At 29.1% G+C, this 21,197-nt stretch overlaps 1 protein-coding gene across 4 annotated transcripts in view; it reads right to left on the bottom strand.

Moving 5' to 3' along the window:
• Positions 1 to 9,900: 9,900 nt before the first annotated feature.
• LOC100205759 (serine/threonine-protein phosphatase 6 regulatory ankyrin repeat subunit B) overlaps positions 9,901 to 21,197 on the bottom strand; it is a 33,302-nt gene continuing 22,005 nt past the window's right edge. Inside the window, exons 9-14 of one of the 4 annotated variants that reach the window (XR_010638948.1) lie at positions 20,316 to 20,473; positions 15,069 to 15,521; positions 14,897 to 14,974; positions 14,344 to 14,441; positions 12,766 to 12,865; positions 9,901 to 11,428 (exon numbers count right to left, since the gene is read on the bottom strand). Coding sequence is in view for 3 of the 4 variants with exons in the window: in XM_065799077.1 (XP_065655149.1) it covers positions 14,307 to 14,441; positions 14,897 to 14,974; positions 15,069 to 15,521; positions 20,316 to 20,473 (824 nt within the window). In the remaining variant the exon portion in view is untranslated. Of the gene's footprint in view, positions 11,429 to 12,765; positions 12,866 to 14,305; positions 14,442 to 14,896; positions 14,975 to 15,068; positions 15,522 to 16,226; positions 16,572 to 20,315; positions 20,474 to 21,197 lie in introns of those variants that run through there. The other 3 variants (XM_065799078.1, XM_065799077.1, XM_065799079.1) reach the window with 3 other exon arrangements.

The following is a 21,197-nucleotide window of genomic DNA, read 5'->3' as shown; positions in this document are numbered from 1 at the left end:
GTGCCATTTTGCAGCGGACAAAACAAGTGCAACTTTTTTAGTTTGTTTCATTTTCTTAAGTCTGGTCCGTGTCAACGTCACAGAAGTTTTTTAATAATTAAAGGAAATATCCAGAGGTTTCCAGATGTTTCCAGAAGCATGCAGAAGCTTCCAGAAGTTTCCAGAAGAAGCATTTGGAAGCATCCAGAAGTATCCAAAAACAGTTAAAAGCATCCAGACGCATCCAGAAGCTTCCAGAAGCATCGAAAAGAAGCATCTAGAATCTTCCAGAACAGGTTCACACAGGTTCATTTTACTATATAAAAGACACATGTCTTTTATATAGTAAAATGAACCTGTTGACATGTAATTCAGTCAGTATACGGAAGTCAATCAGTCAGTATTATCAAGACAGTTTATCGAAGTGAGTTTTATCAAAGTGTTTTATCGAAGAACATCAATACAAGAAGTGAAATACAACAAGTGTTTCATTACATCAATACAGTCCACATCCAACCAAGACGTTGTGTTCCACAGAGCATTATTGTATCATCTCAAGGTAAATGTAACACGGTAAACTTTGAGAAGCGTAATTATTTATTTTTATTATTTTTATGATTTCAAGTGCAAATATGGCTCCCGACAGTCTTGGATTGGAACTAAGAAAGAAAATTATTGGTGATTACGTAAGTGGAATGTCACAAAAAAGTATTTGTGATAAATATCGCGTGAAAAAATGGACCCTATCAAGACTATGTTCCAAATATCGTTCTACGGGGAAGTTGGCAGCAGATAACAAAGGTGGAAGATCGCGTTCCACCACTTCTAGAGAGGATTCTATGATTGTCAGATCCGTCAAGAAGGATCCCTGGATATCATCAGTCGAGATACAAAAGCAATTAGAGCTGTCTGTATCGGACCGAACAATCAGACAACGTGCTGTTGAAGCCGGATAGTTTTCTCGACGCCCTGCAAAAAATCCGCTGATTTCACTAAAAACCAGAAGAAAAGACTCCTGTTTGCTGCATCTCATATTGACTGGAATGTGCAGAAATGGCGAACTGTTCTGTTCAGTGATGAATCGAAGTTCAACATCATTGGGAGCGATGGCATTTGCCGTGTATGTCAATTGGCCGGAAAACGCCTCGATTTACGTTACTGCCATAAGACCGTGAAGCGTGGTGGAGACAATATAATGGTCTGGGGGTATTTTTCTGCTAGCGGTCTATGTCCAATACATCGAAACGATGGAATAATGGACCGTTTTATGTATAAAAATATCCTGAAAGATGTTATGTTACCTCATGCTGAATGGAATATGCCAATAAAATGGGTTTTTCAGCAAGACAACAATCCGAAACACATTGCAAAAGTAGTCAAGCAGTGGTTTCAAGACAACCACCTATCGGTAATGGATTGACCGCCTCAATCTCCCACAGGTTCTCGATAGAGTTGAGATCCAATTAAATGGATTGAATCTCACCTCTATCGAGAACCTGTGGGAGATCGTCAACCGCAGAATTAACCGTGAAGGTGTTCGTAATAAAGATCAACTGTTTGAACAAATCCAAAAGGCCTGAGCAGCGATTCCACAAAGTTTCATTGATCACCTAATCGAATCTATGCCTCGAAGATGCAAGGCTGTGATCGACAACAAAGGATTCGCCACGAAATATTGATAGCGAAATACAGCTTTGTCAACATTTTGTCGAATTGCACTTGTTTTGTCCAGAAGGAAATTAACTTTTTTTAATACTTTTGATTAATCTATTAATTTTCGTGTACAAATAATGAATTTTGTGATGAATAAAACTTGAAGAACTTTGTCTCTAAACAGTTACATAGTTATTTCTCTAAATTGAAAAAATGCAGCACTTTTATATAAAGAAACTAAATTAGCATTATTTGGATGCACTCGTTTTGTCCGATACTGTATATGTATATATATATATATATATATATATATATATATATATATATATATATATATATATATATATATATATATATATATATATCAGATGTTTCTTGCAAAATATAAATATGTATATATTTCTGAAAAGAGCTCTTACAATTTATGATCATTTGAAAATAGTAATAATCTAATCTGAAGTAATAACCTTAAATAAAACCTTAAAAAATATTTATGACATTAATATGCAATAATAATAACAATTTCAAAATTTATTATATTTTACAAAATTGTAGGCATTTTTTTTTCCTCATTAAATTATTTTTACTTACAATTAAAAAAATGTACAAAAAAATCCACATAATTCAAATATTATTTTACATAAATTTTATGAATTTCACGTAACTCACATTACACATAAACTGCTAAACTTTAAAGGAGAACTAGTGCAAATAAAAATAAATTAAAAAAAAAAAACAAGATTTATAATAGCCATAAAATAGTTTGATCTACAATCCCAAAAAATTGAATAAAAATGATAAAAAAAATCTTTGCATGCTACTACAGAAATTGCACAACCTTCATGAACCTTCACATAGATAATTTTTAGACTAATATGCAGGAACTATAGTCTTTCTGATGAAAGAGGTTTAGGCTGAAATATTTGTAGCATGGTTATTTTTGAGATAAGTTGGTGTTGCCATTTTTGGAACTGAACTTCTGTACTGTCGGAAACAATCTTAAAAGTAATCACTTCAGGTTTATCAAATTGAAACGTGTAACTGTGCCGTTGCTTGAGCTTAGGAATTAATTTGAAATAGGATGTAAGTTCTTGCCAATCACATGTTGTACATATTTTATTTTGGATTTCAGAATCCCAATTACTGTATCTGGAGAAAACATCATTGGACCGACAGACAGAAACACAATAGTAATTTTTTAGTTTAACCCAACAGCTACTCTCCATGACAAATACTAGATTATAATATTGTTTTTATTTTTCCCTACGCAGTTGTCAGCATGGAAATACTGTGATAGAACATGTGAAATACTCTTTGATAGAAATTTCATCTTCAGCAAGGTAGTGATAAATGGTCAACATGTTTTCAGGTTTTTATTGTAGTCTGTATTCGCGTATTTATGAATGTGAGAAGCGCGACATATATTTTTTATTTTTTGCTCCTTAATGACATCCACAGATTTTAGCCAGATTTTATAAGCCAGATTTTATAAAGTTTTATAAAGTTTTATTTTATAAAGTTTTATCAGCCAGATTTTATAATTTTAAATCTTAATTTTCGAATAACTGTGAGTAAAGTGAACTGTGAGAGATCGTTGTCTTGCTAGAGTTATCAAGAACAACTATATTATTTACGGTCGTCGTTTTATCCTACGAAGTTGAAGCTGATGACTGAGAACGAACCTTTAGTTCATTCTCAATCATCGGTTCATTGTGCGAAGTTGAAGTTAAAGGTTGATTCTCAGTCATCGCCATTTCATCGTTGCTAGATACTTGGTATCAGAAGAGTCAGACATTGAAAAATAATCATCTGAATGATTTTCATAACTTCTATATCCAAAGAAATCGTGCTAGATATCATTGACTTCTTATGGATTTAAAACATTCGTTCCACAACTATTCAAAAACTTTGCTAAATCAGCATTTTTAGAAGTTCTGGATCAACAATTCATAATAATTAAAACCAATCACAATAATAAACAAGTCATTTAGAATTGATTTTTAAAGTTGAATTTTATGTAAACTTTTTTTTATAAAAAATAACTAAGGTTGTTTCCACATCTATCATGAGTCGGCACTTATCGTTGGTTTGAAATACTTATGTATTTACTTACATATTTGAAATACTTTCAAAATATCTATTTTGTTACGTAAACAGAACTTTTGCAGCAGATAGTTGTTTATTCCCAATGCTTTTATTAACTCTTTGTCTCTGTCTGTTTGTCTGTGAGCATCAAACCTCATGGCCAACAACACATGTTTTGAAGTGGAGGGCACAATATTCAAATTCTACATAAAGTCCTCTATATCCTGAACTTTCTAAAAAAAAAAAATTCCTTTAGAAAAAAAGTGGGAGGAGGGGAGGCCGTGCGTCGTCATCCCTGAACCTTAAAATCAACTTCTGAGTCACTTCCTGGCAGTACCGCCGAGAGGGGATGGTAGATACACAAGGGGTGCCAAATAAAAAGAAGATACCTAAAAAAAAATAGGTCCTTCATCCATAATATATGGGGAAATTTTGATCAATAAGGGCACCAATCAGGGTTACTGTCCCAGGCGGCGTGACGGTTCTCGGCGGCCCTGCTTCGTGATGATTTTTTTCTAATTTGGCATACGTACTCTTGCTTGATGATAATACAATGTTCAATAATTTGTTTGCAATAAGTCAATTAAGTTAGTTAATTTTAATTAAGTTTATTCTATATATGAAAAAAATTTTTAAATAAGTATATTATTTGTTTTCAACTTACACGCTCGTTTGGCTTATTTGGATAAGACGTTGACTACATAAACGTAATGCCTGTGGTTTGAGGACCGCCTCTTTCTGAATTATTTTTACACACGCATACAGCCAAATGTTAATAAAATAAATTATTAATATCAGAAAAATTAATTGCAAAATTTGTGTCTTAAAAAGATATAAAAATATTGGATTTTAAAAAATTGTTTTTGCTTTTACGTGTTTTTTATAATTATTTTTTGTGTATGAACATCATTATCATGCACTTCTATTTAAATACAAAAAAACAACAATACTTTTATTTGAAAATAGCATTTAAAAAACATTTTTTCTAAATTAGCACTTGTTAGAAGGAATTCAACGAAGGCAAGCAAATTTAAAAGTATTTCTTACAATATTTTTGTCAAACAGTAATCGTTGCTACTACGATAACGACATAATAAAAAGTTTTAATAACAATTTTGATCACCATACTCGGTATGAAAAACAAGTGAAACGTACAAATTGCCAAGGCCGCATAGAGGGGGGGGGGGGCACTGGGTATATTTTACCTAGGCACTCGGACAAAGCGGGCACATGCGACCTTAAATAAAAGATTTTATCAAAATTTTTAATAATCATAAAGAGCACTACTACTTGGAGAAATTTAAAACAGAATCTAAAAGACTCTTATTACATGTATTAAGAGTCATTTGTAATAAATTCTAATTGTATACAATTAGAATTTATTACAACAAATTTCAAAAATTTATTATTCTTAATTTAATTCAAAATATTAAAAAAAAAAACGTTGTTATTATCACTAAATGAATATATCTTATTAAACATTAATATAGAAAATGTGTATGCAATATATATGCATTAATATATATGTGTGTTTATATTAATTTTATTTTAAATCAGTAGAAATATACTAGTTTCACGTCCTTTTAAAGATATTTTTAGCATTTTTCAAAAATTTTATGTATGTATTTGCTTTTATTTAAACACAGACAATATGTAAATGGGTCTCGGTGATAAGACAGTTTGTGTCTTCTTCTTACTCCGGCCTAAATTGATATATGTAGTATATATTTATTGCATGGCCAATGACACGGGTTTCAAAGCGGAGGGACACAATTGTCAATTTCTAAAAAAAGTCGTCTATATTTAGAATTAAAAAAAACAAAAAAAAAAGTCCTTAACAAAAAAAGTGTGTGTGAGAGGGGGGTAGTGTGAGGGGGATGGCATATGCACCCATGACCCCCCTCCCTCCTTCGTGACGTCGGCCCTGTATCGTAAATTTTTAAAACGACAATCTTTCAAACAGGCAAGTTATCTAACGACAAAAAAAAAAAGATTATTTGCATAATTTTAAGCAAAAAAATGAAATAAAATTGAAATTTAGGTTAAGTTAAATGAAAATTTCACAATTTCTATTTTTTCTGCGTGGAAAGACTGATTGCAATGGCTCCAATTTAAATGTGGTTAAAATTCGAATTCAAAACACTTACCCAAACAAAAGGCTTGCTTTAAAGCATTATCAATGTTATGCTACATAAATCAGTTAAGTTACTCTCATTCCAACTTCTCTTGAGTTCAAGAAAGCCATCTTCCCTTTCAAACTTTTCAACGGTCTCTTAAGAAGAAGACAATAATCGGGTGAGTTTGGGATGCATTCTTATTCTATGAATAACCTGCAGATATTTAAAACACATCATTTAATATTTGCAGATTCTAAAAACATATCATTTAATATCTGCAGATATTAAAAACATACAACATTTCTCAAATGCTTTTTTTAATTTAGGATCAAAAGACGACTTAACTAAGTGATCAAGCAGTTAGAAACAGCCCCACTTTGTGGAAGAGTGTTTTATCCAAAGTCGAACGCGATCCAGTCATACTAAATAGACCACGTCAAAATCCGGCACTTTTTCCTAGAGATTCTACAAACAAAAAAGTTCCTGCCTCCGATTTTTCGAAACTTCTCTCAACGAAGAGAAGATTAACAGAGACTGGCTTATCTGGAGTGGAAATGCAAAAGCTTCGTTTGTTTTCCCTGCTCTATTTTTGAACAAAAGCATAATTTTGGCCCTGGATTTTCAACTTTCCTCTCGATGAAGAATGGTAGAATAAAAGATAATTAGCAAAAGGAGAAATGAATAAAAGACGTAGGTGTAATGTTAAACATAGAAATCACTACCTCGTCTGGAAATCAGACTTTGAAGTCTTGAAAAATCAGACTAGGATCGATTCAAAACTTGAAAAGTCAATAAAAAAAGAGGCATTTTAAGTGGTATGAAATGCTGCGTTCTGAACCTCATTCTCCATTTAGCTTAGAAAAATATAAGTTTTTGAGGTGTGTTAGCAGTTTATGTTCATAAAATAGTTTTAATGTTTCTTGGAAAATTAATATTGATATAATCTTTATTTTAATATTATATTCATATTTGTGTAGGCTCATCAAACATAGTGGACGAGTATGATAATAGTATTTTTTTAGCCACCCTTGAGCTGTTGGTGAAACAGCATAAGACATTTCAGTTCCATCTAGAAGAAGTTTTTCGAAACCAAAAATAAGAAACAAGAATAAAAGTGTGCTATTGGAGCTGGAGAACTCAAAATAAGTTCATCATGGCATGTGGTAAAACTGTTTTCGCTGCTATTATTAAAGAGGTCCACAAAGCCATTTATTTTCCTATTATTGTTGGTGGAACTTTGGACGTGTCTTATACGGAACAAATCACTTTTGTTCTTCGATTTGTGCGCCTAGGATCTGAGAACCAATGGATAGTAAAAGAGCGTTTTCTGAATGTGGAAAATCTGGAGAAAAAAAAGGGTTCTGATATTGCGAAGCTGATTATAGACGTTTTGGATCAAGGCCAAGTTGAGGCCGTGGCTATGATAACGGGGCTAATACGTCCCGTGTGGACAAAGGAGTGCAAGCCATCATTCTCGAGAAAAATCCTCAAGCTTTGTTCATGTCTTGCAGTGCGCATAGTCTCAGTCTAGCTGGCGTTCATTCAGCAGAACCCTCTACTGTAGCCAAGAACTATTTTGGTAACATCCAATCGTTGTATAACCTTTTTAGTTGTAACCCCATGAGCTGGAAAATTTTGCTGAGGCAACTGGGCAGTCCCTTCACCAAAATATCTCAAACAAGATGGAGTGCGCGCATTAAAGCTGTCCGGCCATTGTCGAAACGACTAAAAGAAATACTGAAGTTCTCAGCGTAGTTAAGGTGAGATCCGAACAATTTGCATTTCTTCAAAACAAAAGTTTACGTTTTTAAACTTTAATTTTTTGTGTTTTCCGCTTATGTTCGACTATTAATGTTTTGTATTTTTAAAAAGTAGAACTTAAGCTTTTCTTATATAATTTTTTTTTTTTTTCATAAATCTTTTTTCAACCAAAGTATTAAACAAAACAAAACTATCCCTAAATTACATAAAACGTATCGGGGCACCGTCATAGAAACATTTCAAACAAATATGTTAAGTATTTACATTCCATAAATGTCTCTTTTATTCGAAATGTTTACAGCATTAAAATATTCAATAAATGGCTAAAAACCTCATATTTTATTTTTCCGTAAACAGTAAAAACGTTCAAAGTTTTTACATTAGTTTTCACTTGCCTCTTTTTTCAATCAGAAAGCATTTCTTTGGAAGACAAAGTTTTTAAAGACTCTAACCAATGATCTCGAACGACTACGTTCTTCTTGGTCCCATATCCTCCAAGAAGCAAAACTGATTGCATCTGGGTTAGCTTCGTTTGGGTTTTAAAATGATTTTGTTAAGAAGAGTACAAGGAAAAGGAAAACACTTCACAGCGAGTCGATGAACACAACCCACTTCCACGAAGACGAATCAAAGGGTTTTTAGGTGAACGTATTTAATGTTGCTCTGAACACGCTGCTCCAGCAGATAAGATACAGAATGGATACAGCTCAAAAGAAGATGGATATGTTTTCGTTCATATGGTGTTCTCCATCTTCTTCGAGTGATGAAGAAAAACTTAGTCAGAAAGAAAAATGCAAAGTCCTAGCAAATCTCTGCGTAAATAATGTAAAAGAAGAAGAGTTGATTAAAGAAATCCGTCATCTAGATGTTCTGAAGCGATCAAATACTTCTGGACAAATAGAATCTCTTTCTTCTATCAAGTTGCTTTCTATCTCTTATCAATTTTTTATCTTCAAGATTGAAAGTGGAAGCCCGTACCTTAGCATTGTAGCTATACAACATTAAGGTTGTCATACGTCCGGTAAAAGGAGGAAATGTCCTCCTTTTTATTTATTTTCCTCTGTCCGACAGGCGAAGCTGAAAAAATTTCAAATGTCCGGCTTTTTGTAAGTTTTCTTTTAAATACTTTCATATTAACTTAGTTATTCCTCAAGTTAAAAACGTCTAGTTCTACTAACAACTCTGCGCATTTGACTTTTCAAATTGTATTGCAATGTTGATTTTGTCTTACTTCATTCATTTGTCCAACAATTTAACAAACAAAAATTGAAACAATAAAAGTTAGAACATAATTTAATTATACATTTAAAACTAATTGTTCTTAAAAGTAAATTTATTTCGAGTTGTTCTATAGAACGGCAAATGAATTAAATAAGATTAAAAAAACATATTTTAAAATCCAATTCTTTTATATGTTATTAAAACATAAATTTTGCAATTAATTTTTTCTGATATTACTGTTTTATTTTAAAACATTCGGTGGAATGCGTGTGCAAAAAAACAAAAATAATTCAGAAAGAGGCGGGTCTCGAATCAAAGACATTACGTTTATGTAGTTTTAACGTCTTATCCAAATAAGCTAAACACGCGCAAGTTGAAAACAAATAACATACTTGTTTTAAAAATTATTTTTCTTTCCATATAAAAAATAAATTTAACTAAACTTAACTAAATTAATTGACTTATTGCAAAACTAATTATCGAATATTGTACTGTCATCAAGCAAGAGTATGTATGTAAAATTTGAAGAGAATCTATCATCAGGAAGTGACTCAAAAATTGATTGCAAGATTTGATGCTCACAGACAAACAGACGAGAAGTTAATAAAAGCATTGGGAAAAAACTTAAAAAAGTATAGATCTGTTCTTTTTTAATTAAAACGTTTTCATATTAAATTTTTCTTTTAAACTTTTTAAATATAACTGAAAAGATGTAACTCCATCTGTAAAATCTCCAGATGTTATTGTACCTCATTATATTTACAGATGCTGGTTGAATGATATTAGGCATGGCAAAAACTGATGTTGTTAACCTGACCCAAAAAAATTATTTATCAAGTACAATATAGTATTTCTAATATGGCGCACAAACGTTTTCGATATATTATTTCAAAAATAATAATAATAATTAGATAGGAGGGGAAAATTTTCTCCTTAACGTAACAAGTGTTAAAAAGAAAATATTTACAATATGTTAAAATCAATGCATACTTAAAAGCCATTTGTATATTCTAACAACTGTCTGGGACTGGGAGCTAGTTTTGGTTGATGCGGCAAACCAATAAATTGAGAAATGTAGAAAGAATATAGAATACCAGCGAAATTTTTAAGTAAAAAAATCATAAAATAAAAATAAAATTTACATATTAAATTTCACTATTATAAATACCAAATTGGATATCGTGTATATCTTGCATTTCAACCAATAGCACTTTAATATCATTTAGTTCTACTTCTGCTTTCTTTACTTCCTCAAGTTTAACGTCAATTTCCTGTTGCAATCGATTTTCCTGTTGCACAATTTCACGCAGATCTAAATCGCTCATAAAAAGTTCACAACGACCATTTAAGATATTTTCACATTTTCGAATTTTTAAAATTAAATCTGATTTCTCAACTTCCCAATTTTGCTTAATTAAAGCTAATTTTTTAAGTTTTATTATTTCTTCAGGAAGCAGTTTAGATTCACTAGATTCGTTTTTAATATCAAATGACGAGTCATTTAGATCGGCTTGTTCCAAAGACTGAAACATTAGGTCCAATCGAGACAGCTCACATTTCTTGGAATCATTCATACTTTCAACTTAACAATTTTAAAGTTTCTCTGTCAACATAACCAATAATTAAAAATTTACAATTGATAATTTTTCTAATTTTCTAATAAGCCAATAATTTTTCTAATTTTCAAAATAGGTAGATAAATGCTTGTTTTTTTTTTTTAAAACAATGGCAGTCGACATGCAAAATACCAAAAATTCCTCTCGCAGCCAGTACAAGAAACCTCAATTCACAGAAACATAATGATTATGGCCTCCGAGATCAAGGAAACAAAAAATATGATAAAGGATTTAGCGTTATTTGTATGAGAAATCTATAGTATACATGGACAAAAATAAAACTTGTTGCAATTAAAACAGGTTTTAATTGTAACAGGCTTTATTATTGTTATATTAATTTTTTAAACTTTTATTTCGGTAAGTACTGATCTTGGTAAATAAACAAATAAAAAATTATGAACAAAACTTTGTATAAATATAAAAAATATTAAAAATATCAACATGTATGTATAATGTATATACTTTTATCAAATTTAAATATGTAAAATGTATATACAGAAAGCAAAAAAAAACAGCAACAACAACAAACAAACAAGAAAACAAAAAAAAATCATTTAGTGGACAAAATCATGCGCCCTATAAATAATTAACTTGGGATAACATGAACGAAAAAAACTTGTTTTGTAACAATAAATGATATACGCAGTTTCAAAAACCTAAAAATAAACTCAAATATTCAACTAGAAAATTTTTTATAAATCGATTTTAAAATGTTTTCTCTCTCAAACCAAAAAGTCGCTAAACTTTATAGCTAAATTTTTTAAAGAAATATAATTTTTTTTTTTTAAAAGTAAAAATAAAAAATCTTTTTATATATAATATCGACAAATTATTGATGAAATAAATAAAACAAAAAACAATATGTACAAAGTTAAACTAAGTACAAAGTAAACAATCTGTTACAAATAAACAAGTTAGAGAAATAACTCAACCACTCTTAAACATTTTCTTCTTTATTTGACAGCAATGTTTATAAGGACGATAAAACATGTTTACCTAAAAAGATAAAAAACTAATGTAATACATAAAAGAAAGAAGAAGAAAAGAATGATGAACTAATGACGGAAAAAAAAAATCCTTAGTTGGATTAGACACACACACACACACATCATTAGCAAAGGCAAAACTAATGCACCATTTTTTAAATAAGAAACATCTTTATAAACAACACAAGGCTAAATTGTGGCAAAAATTTGGAAACAAATAAATACCAGAACTAGGCTAAAATTATTTTATCAAGTTTTCAGGGAGCACAGAAAATGCAAGAATGTAGTTTCTAATGCAACAAAACTTTTTAACTGCAAACTATATCCACTTAAGCATTTGAAAATACAAACGCTGTAATACGTTTCGTAGTTATGTTTTGAATAAACTTAACAACTACAAACTGAGCTTTCTTCGTCTAAGTATCTCACTATAAAGTGATTAATTAAAAATAAAAATTAAACAAAACCCAAAAGGTATGCTTCTACTTAAAAAAAAACCACGTAGTCCATCTCTCGTGAATGGTTCAAATTTTATTTAAAACTTCCTATAAAAAAGATAAAGCTGAATTTTTTTCGAAGACTCTTTTCACCAGTTCATCTTTTAATTTTAATAAGCATACTCTTCCTGATGTCCTAAGTAAGGTAATACATTGTTGCCTATTTCCATTACCTCTGTGGCTCAAGTAATTTCTAATTCCTTTAGTGATCTAAATTATAATCTAAATCAAATTCCAACTATTTTTGTGATCCAAATAGTATCATATAATTTCTTATGATTTTTTTTGTCAAAAATTAAATTTTTTACTTAAGCTAACAACTTTCTGAAAACAATCGATGCTTTTACTTTGCTGTTGATTTATTCGCGGTGATAATGACTGTAACTATGTGTTAGATGTGTTAGTAACAGAAAGGGTCAATACACTTGACATTTAAAAGACTTTTTACAAAGTCTGGCATACTGATCTTCTCCATAAGCTTTATTCATATAGTATACCCATATCATTTGGTGTATCCTTTATTCATATAGTGTATATATATACACTATATGAATATACATATTCATATAGTGTATATATATACACTATATCATATACAGCCCTCGGAATTAGGGTCGGCATTCGGCGATGCCGACCTAGAAGTGTTTAAGGTCGGCAAAAAATCTCTGACCTCATTTCTATGTTTAATAGTAAAATCCTTGTAACAAATTTTTAATGCCGATCTCCAACAGATTAAGGTCGACAAATTATTAGGTCGAATTATTGCCGACCTCAATTTTCCTAATTCCGAAGGCTGCATATAGTGTAAAATTATTAAATCTTTCCTCTCCATTTGCAGAACTAAAGTTACCTTTGATTGATAACATTTTTCTTTACTTTCAGTCAACTCAGAGATACGTTAACAGGGCTCCGTCATTTTTCGTTCTGTATTTGATCCCATTGATTTTTATCTACATAAAAATAACCTCGAAAATGAAAAAATCTTATTATTGTCTTGATAATAAGTCATCATCTTTTGATATTGTTTAAAACAGACAGATTCTTGAATATGATTGGTTTATGATAGCCTAGAACTCACAATGGCTAGAAACTGAATATCAAAATGATGGCAAAAAAAAGATTTAATAAGGTTGCTTATTTTTACCATGCTTTTCTTATTTTTAATATTATACTCAACTTATTTATATTATTATGTTTTATTAATATATCTATCTTATTTATATTATTATACTCAATAAGTCTTTTATTTGTACTTATTTGGAATAATGATGTTGTATTTTTAATTGCCTTTCTGATAAAAATTTATTAAAAGATTGAAAGCTGTTTGCTTATAATTCAGTTTCAATAGAGCATTGCAAGATTTGTTGATAGAAAAAAAAAAAAAAACAGAGAAATTGTTTTACAGCATGTAAAAAATCTTGGGAATAAAGAAACAAACAAAAAAACAAACAAACAACAAATAAAAATTTATTTATTAAAATGTTGAAAGAGATATCTAGACTAGTTCTTAAAAATCTTGGAGTCAAGTGTAGAGTGATTCAACTGAGAGATAATGAACAAATTTGTGGGAGAGAAATAAAGAGATTTAATTAAAAATCTTATTTATAATATTTTTAGTTGTTTTTTTCCTGAAATTATTAAAAAAAAATATTTTTCTTTATATTATAAAGACATTTTCATCTGTTATTTATTTGGTTTTAATCTTAAAAACATAAAATCTTTCAAAACAAATTTTACAATATAGAAGTTTGTTACAAAAAATCTAACAACAGATTCAAATTCACATAATTATGTTTGAAGTTTCTAGCAACAGATTCAAATTAACATAGTTATGTTATTAGTGTCAAAATTAAAAGAATACATTTTTTGAGGACAATACATTTTTCTTCTTTCTTAAGGTTAGTTTGTTTTTTCTTAATGAAACTACTTAAAAAGTACTAAAAAAAAAACTGCTAATATAGAGATTGGTGATTCCATCATAAATATAATATAGAGATTCTATCAGAATATAAATGAAAACAAAATACATATTCCAAGAGATTGGTGATTCCATCACAAATATAAATGAAAACAAAATATATATTAGTGATTCCATCACAAAGAATAAATGTAGTATTATTGTAAACTTTGTACATATAGAAAGTACACAAAGATGATTTTTTACATTTAACTTTTGATATAATAAAGTTAGTGAAATAGTTTTAATGGCATTAGCTTTGAACGAGAATATACAGAATTATAATATACACAAGAAAAAAAAGCAACATTTTTTTTGCAATTATATAGTTGACTGCTTTTTCTTGCATTACACAGGCACTCAAAAAGATTAAAAGCGAAATAGATAACAGATAAAAATGTCAATTAAAAATCAATGAGACATATATTATTACCTTATTTACCCAACTCTTTGAAACCATAAAATACATACTTGTCAAATAAATATTTCTTTCTTTGGTCATCCATAAGTAATTTAGTTCTTCTTTTCATTGAACGAAATGCATCACTACTTATTAAATCTTCTGATACCTATGCAACAACAACAACAAAAAAAAAATCCACTCCTGATAAGAGCTGTCTTTATTGTAAATTTTTAAATAAAGCATCACTGCTTAATAAAATATTTCACAATCATTTGAAAATGTTTCTCCAGCATCATATTATAAAAAAAAGTTGAAGCAACTTATAAATATATATCAAGATAGACTAAAAAAAGCAAACTTAGAGGATACTTGTTTTAAATTAGAATTTTAACAGAAAATCATATTCCTTCTATAACATTATCTAATTTTACTTTATTTTATTGTTAGTACATCAATTGCATACTTTTGAAATGATCCAGATTCTGTTTGAAATGTTTTTACAATGAGAGATAAAACTCATTCTCAATATTGCACAAAATAAAATTATTTTATTTGTGCTGAAATATAGAAAATCTTATTTTGTGCTAATACAAAGAAATTAAAAAATAAAAATTAACATACCTGACTAACAGTTTTTGCTCGCACAAGTAACTTCTCTGTTTCTCTCATAAGTTTTCTCATTAACTCAATTTCATGATTCTTTATTAAATAATGAATAATAATAAAGGTTACTACTAAAACAATTTAAAAATATAAAATTAAATAACAATATTAAAATGTCTAAAAAACACACCCCTTCTGCAATTCTTTCTTTAAATTCCTTTTTATAGCGTTCAGTAAGAATATCAGTAAATAAATTTTGCGCAAACTCTTGTTTTTGACTTGACGAGAATTTTTCTATAGAATTGATTGGCGATGTATTTAAAATAGACTCAGAGTGATCAACTGAATTTTTCAACAAAGCTTGATAAAAACCAACTTCTTGATCAGTTTGATTTTGATTCCTCTTGGACTCTAAAACACTAATGCTTTCACTTGCATTAGAAGAATTACACAAACTCCTATTAGAAATTCTTTCTTTAAATTTCGGAAAACATCTTTTTCGATACATTTTCCAATAGTGCTGAATTTTAATAGCAGCATTGCTCAACACACAATGCCCAGTTTGAGCACCATAACTTCTGAGTAGTTTAATCAATTTATAATTTCCATTTTCAAGCGCTAGATCCAAAGGTGTATATTCATCCTTAAATATTCAAAAAAAAAAAAAAAATTTATTACTATGACAAAAATTATTTATAAATATATGTAAAAAACAACAAATAAAAATCTTATTATTTTTTTTTGTTTTTTTCTTGAAAAAATAACATTTTTAAGCTGTAATAATGAGTGTTTTTCTAGATTTTTTAAAACCTACTTAAAGTTCAAACAGAAACAGATGTCAGCTTTCTTGCAAAAAAGCTTATACATATTTGCTTCCAAAAAGGCTGAAAACAATGACTCTTTAGAGTAAGAAAAATCTCTACCAGAGAGTGAAAATGAGAACCAAAGAGCAAGAAAAAGTTTGAAAAACAAACAAACTGCCATCAACATGAAATGAAAATATGATGAGATTGAATGCTAAAGTATTGATATTTAAGGGAAAAACTAGATTTTGAGAAACAATTTCAGTAAAAGAAATGCAAATTTGCTGAATAATAAGTTATTATCATTTATATATATATATATATCTATATCTATATATATATATATACATATACATATATATATATATATATATATATATATATATATATATATATATATATATATATATATATATATATATATATATATATCTATATCTATATATATAAAAGGCAATGTGTGTGTGTGTTTGTTTGTTTGTTCTCTATAGAAATCCAAACCGCCGGACCGATCTCGATGAAATTTGGCATGGGGGTAGTCCTCGAGGGGGAGAAGGTTCTTAGCTGGGTTTTGACCCCGAGTGATCAACTGAATTTTTCAACAAAGCTTGATAAAAACCAACTTCTTGATCAGTTTGATTTTGATTCCTCTTGGACTCTAAAACACTAATGCTTTCACTTGCATTAGAAGAATTACACAAACTCCTATTAGAAATTCTTTCTTTAAATTTCGGAAAACATCTTTTTCGATACATTTTCCAATAGTGCTGAATTTTAATAGCAGCATTGCTCAACACACAATGCCCAGTTTGAGCACCATAACTTCTGAGTAGTTTAATCAATTTATAATTTCCATTTTCAAGCGCTAGATCCAAAGGTGTATATTCATCCTTAAATATTCAAAAAAAAAAAAAAAATTTATTACTATGACAAAAATTATTTATAAATATATGTAAAAAACAACAAATAAAAATCTTATTATTTTTTTTTGTTTTTTTCTTGAAAAAATAACATTTTTAAGCTGTAATAATGAGTGTTTTTCTAGATTTTTTAAAACCTACTTAAAGTTCAAACAGAAACAGATGTCAGCTTTCTTGCAAAAAAGTTTATACATATTTGCTTCCAAAAAGGCTGAAAACAATGACTCTTTAGAGTAAGAAAAATCTCTACCAGAGAGTGAAAATGAGAACCAAAGAGCAAGAAAAAGTTTGAAAAACAAACAAACTGCCATCAACATGAAATGAAAATATGATGAGATTGAATGCTAAAGTATTGATATTTAAGGGAAAAACTAGATTTTGAGAAACAATTTCAGTAAAAGAAATGCAAATTTGCTGAATAATAAGTTATTATCATTTATATATATATATATATATCTATATCTATATATATATATATACATATATATATATATATATATATATATATATATATATATATATATATATATATATATCTATATCTATATATATAAAAGGCAATGTGTGTGTGTGTGTTTGTTTGTTTGTTCTCTATAGAAATCCAAACCGCCGGACCGATCTCGATGAAATTTGGCATGGGGGTAGTCCTCGAGGGGGAGAAGGTTCTTAGCTGGGTTTTGACCCCGTACCCCGATCCCCGTGGTCAGGGGGGATTATTTTTTGGGCTGATTTTTTAGGCCCATTTTTGGGCCCATTTTTGTGTACAGATATCAGGTAAGCCAGTTTAAATATTGGCCCGGGCAACGCCGGGTAACTCCAGCTATATATATAAAGGGCAATGTGTGTTTGTGTGTGTTTGTTTGTTTGTCTTCTCTTCTATATATATAAAGGGCAATGTGTGTGTGTGTGTGTTTGTTTGTTTGTTCTGTATAGAAATCCAAACCGCCCGACCGATCTCGATGAAATTTGGCATGGGGGTAGTCCTCGAGGAGGAGAAGGTTCTTAGCTGGGTTTTGACCCCGTACCCCAACCCCCGGGGTCAAGGGGGCCCAAAAATGGGCCCCCCTGACCCCCGGATCAGAGGGGACCATTTTTTGGGCCCATTTTTGTGTACAGATATCAGGTAAGCCAGTTTAAATATTGGCCCGGGCAACGCCGGGTAACTCATGCTAGTATATATATATATATATATATATATATATATATATATATATATATATATATATATATATATATATATATATATATATAAATAAATATATATATATTTGTATATATATATATTCAATCTTCTTAGTTGCAGTTTTAAAGATGTCTTAAGCCACTTTTTTAACTTTTTATTTTGTTTCCCATTTATTCCAAAAGATCTTAATTTTAACATATGTCTGTATTGAGGTAGAGAATCAATGCTTTGGCAAAATCGAGATAACATCAATAAATTGGTGAAAAAATCTAGAAGATGAAATAATATCAAAAGTCTGTATTAGATTAGTCAAACATAATTTATGGTGAAGAAAGCCATGTTGATTTGCAGAGAGCATTTTATTACTGTTAATGTGCTTAAAAATTTTGTTCTTAACAAATATTTTTACTATTTTGCAGGAAACAGAGTTTAGTGAAATAGGTTGAGAGTTTTTAGCAAGTAATTTATCTTCGAGTATTTTAAAGACCAAACTAAAATTTGCTAAATTCTAAAGAGTGAGTAGTATTCAGAAGTAAAGAACTTATGAAAGATTTTTGTAAATGGAAAAAATATTTATAGGGGTTTAGTTTAGTAAGTTAATAATGTCTAAAATAGAAAAACCCAAGTTGTCATTATAAGTTCATTTTTGCTTTAAATATTTCAGCTTTTACGAAACAATTAAGAAGTAGCAGTTTATTTTAAGTTTATTATTCTTCCATTTAGTTGAGCAGTCAATATACCAAGCAGATATTTTTTCTCGGATTAGGTTTTTCAATATGTGGAGTAACCCAAGGATCATACTTTTTCTTTGTTTTATTAACCTATTTTATTAACAGTTCAAATGTTAGAAATTATCAAACTTAATATTTGATCCGCGGTTTTATGCAGAAATAAAATATTGCAGTTGATTGATGCAGAAAAGTTTGATATTGAATCGTAATCACCTACTTTAACTAAACAACTGAGATTCAATTTCGGGAAACGGTTTTGAAACTAAAATTCCTCAAGTAATACTAAAGCGGCCCTTAGTATCTTTACTTAATATAGCATTAAGAAAGAATTTTAAAATAGAATTACTGCTGTAGGTAAATAACAAGTTCAGCATGTAGTTTGAGCAACCATATGGTGGCTGGACGTAGGAAATGTGATATGTTAAAATTATCGACAATGAAGCAGCCATCACAGGGCTTCCTAATTAAGCTATGAGCTAATTTGAAGAATTCAGCAATATATTGTATTAAATTAGCATCAATTGGTCTATGTATAACCTAGATAAGTATGTGTTAACTTTAACAGATACCAACTCTTGTTTGAGAAAAGTTTTATAAAATCAATTAACTTCATGAGAGATAAATACTTCAGTAATGAAGATAGCTACACTGCCACCTTGATGCCCGTCTAAGCAATATTTCTTTTAAAACAAATTATTGTTTTAGTACAATAGCTTCACTATAGTACTTTGCTTTAAACCGTACAAAATCATACTTACAACTTAACTAAATTGTATATTTATGAGTTAATAAAGTTTGTTTTAATTTTTTAAATATAAGTAAAAAAAAGCTCACTATTTGAAGTATTGTTCAAGATTATTATTGTTAAAGCTAAAAAAAAAGTCAGAAAAAGAGTTTGTAGTTCTTAGCTATATAATAATAGTAAATTTTGCTAATGTTGCCATGTTTATGTACATGCTTATTATTTTTAAGAATGACAACTTTTAAAAAAAAGTTGAAAAACTTGACTTGGGCCCCTAATAACTCTGGACCCTCCCACAGCTACGGGTCCATTGCTATGCTCCTGGTAAAGAGCCTTACATAAAGTTGCTCTTCAAATACATAAATGCACCTACAGTGCTAATAAACCAGATGAAAAAAAGTTAGAGAATTTTTTCTTTTAAAAAGTTAAAAAGATTTTTCTCTAAACTGGTAAACTGTTTGCCCAAACCAAAACCCTCAATCTACATATGTACTTTTCCTGCATGTTTTATCTATTTAAGTCAGTCAATGTATGCACACTCCCAGCAAGTTCTACCAATTTAGTCAGATGATGTATGCACACTCCTGTCAATAAAACAGAAAATAAAAAAATATACAAAAATAACAATAATAAAAATTTTTATTTATTTATTAGTTTCCATTTTTTAAAAAAGTGATAAAACCGAATGTATTTCTGCAATTAATTGTTTTAACTATTAATCAACCATTAAAAACATTAAAAATAAGCTAAGTGACTTTTTATTAAAATCTCTTTTGCTTTATATATATATATATATATATATATATATATATATATATATATATATATATATATATATATATATATATATATACACATATATACATATACATATATATACATATACATATATATATATATATATATATATATATATATATATATATATATATATATATATATATATATATATATATATATATATATATATATATATATATATATATATATATATATATATATATATATATATATAGGCACACACATCTAAACATTTGTAAATTAACATAATGTAATACCTTTCCATGCATAAGTACATTACAATTTGCATTTTTCTGCAAAAGCAGAAGAGTGCGATCATAACTCTTTGATGATACTGATAGGTGTAAAGGAGTTGAACCATTTAACTGCTGCGAATTAACATTACAATTTCTTGTAAGAAGAAATCGCAAAGGCCCTAATTAGATAAAATAAAACTTATATGTTAAAAAAAATTCATAAATAAAAGTATATAACACGTGTTTACAAATGTGACAATATTGTGACAAATGTAACAACTGACATGTATACAAATGAGATAAAATATGTTTGTTAACAAACAAAGTTCAGAATTATTTTTTTGTTCTGTACAGGCATGTGAAACTGAATGTTTTTTTTATGGCTTGGCTCCAGCTCCTAAGAAATGTCCAGCTCGGGCTCGGCTCTTGAACTTTATGAACAAAAATTGCAAGTTTTGAAATATTTTTTTTTGATCACATTTGCCAACCCAAATCCAAGCCAATTACAGCAATTCATTTTAAACAAACTCTCATGATTACAAGCTTATTGTATTACTAACACAACTCTACTACCGGATATTACATTTAAAAAATAAAATGTTTTGGGTAAATAAAAACTTTTTTCTATATATTATTTACCCAAAACTAGAGTTTTTAGTTCAAATTTTAGCTTTAATTCTACCCAGGATAAATGGTACCTAAAAAAAACGTCTTTTGAACATCTCAAAGATAAATATTATTGATGTTTTCATACTTTACAGGAAAAGAAATACCTAAAACTGCGCAAATAGTTTGTTGCGGCAAACTAAATGTTAGTGACTTAAAGTTTTACTTTTTTGCATTACTTTTGTACAAGATCCTGTCAAAGTTATTGTAAAATATAAGTAAATATATTTACTTACT

This window comes from Hydra vulgaris, chromosome 06 (assembly GCF_038396675.1).
Source record: "Hydra vulgaris chromosome 06, alternate assembly HydraT2T_AEP".
NCBI lineage: Eukaryota > Metazoa > Cnidaria > Hydrozoa > Anthoathecata > Hydridae > Hydra > Hydra vulgaris.
The sequence above is the reverse complement of the archived record's forward strand: the minus strand, read 5'-3'. Positions and strand labels throughout refer to the sequence as shown.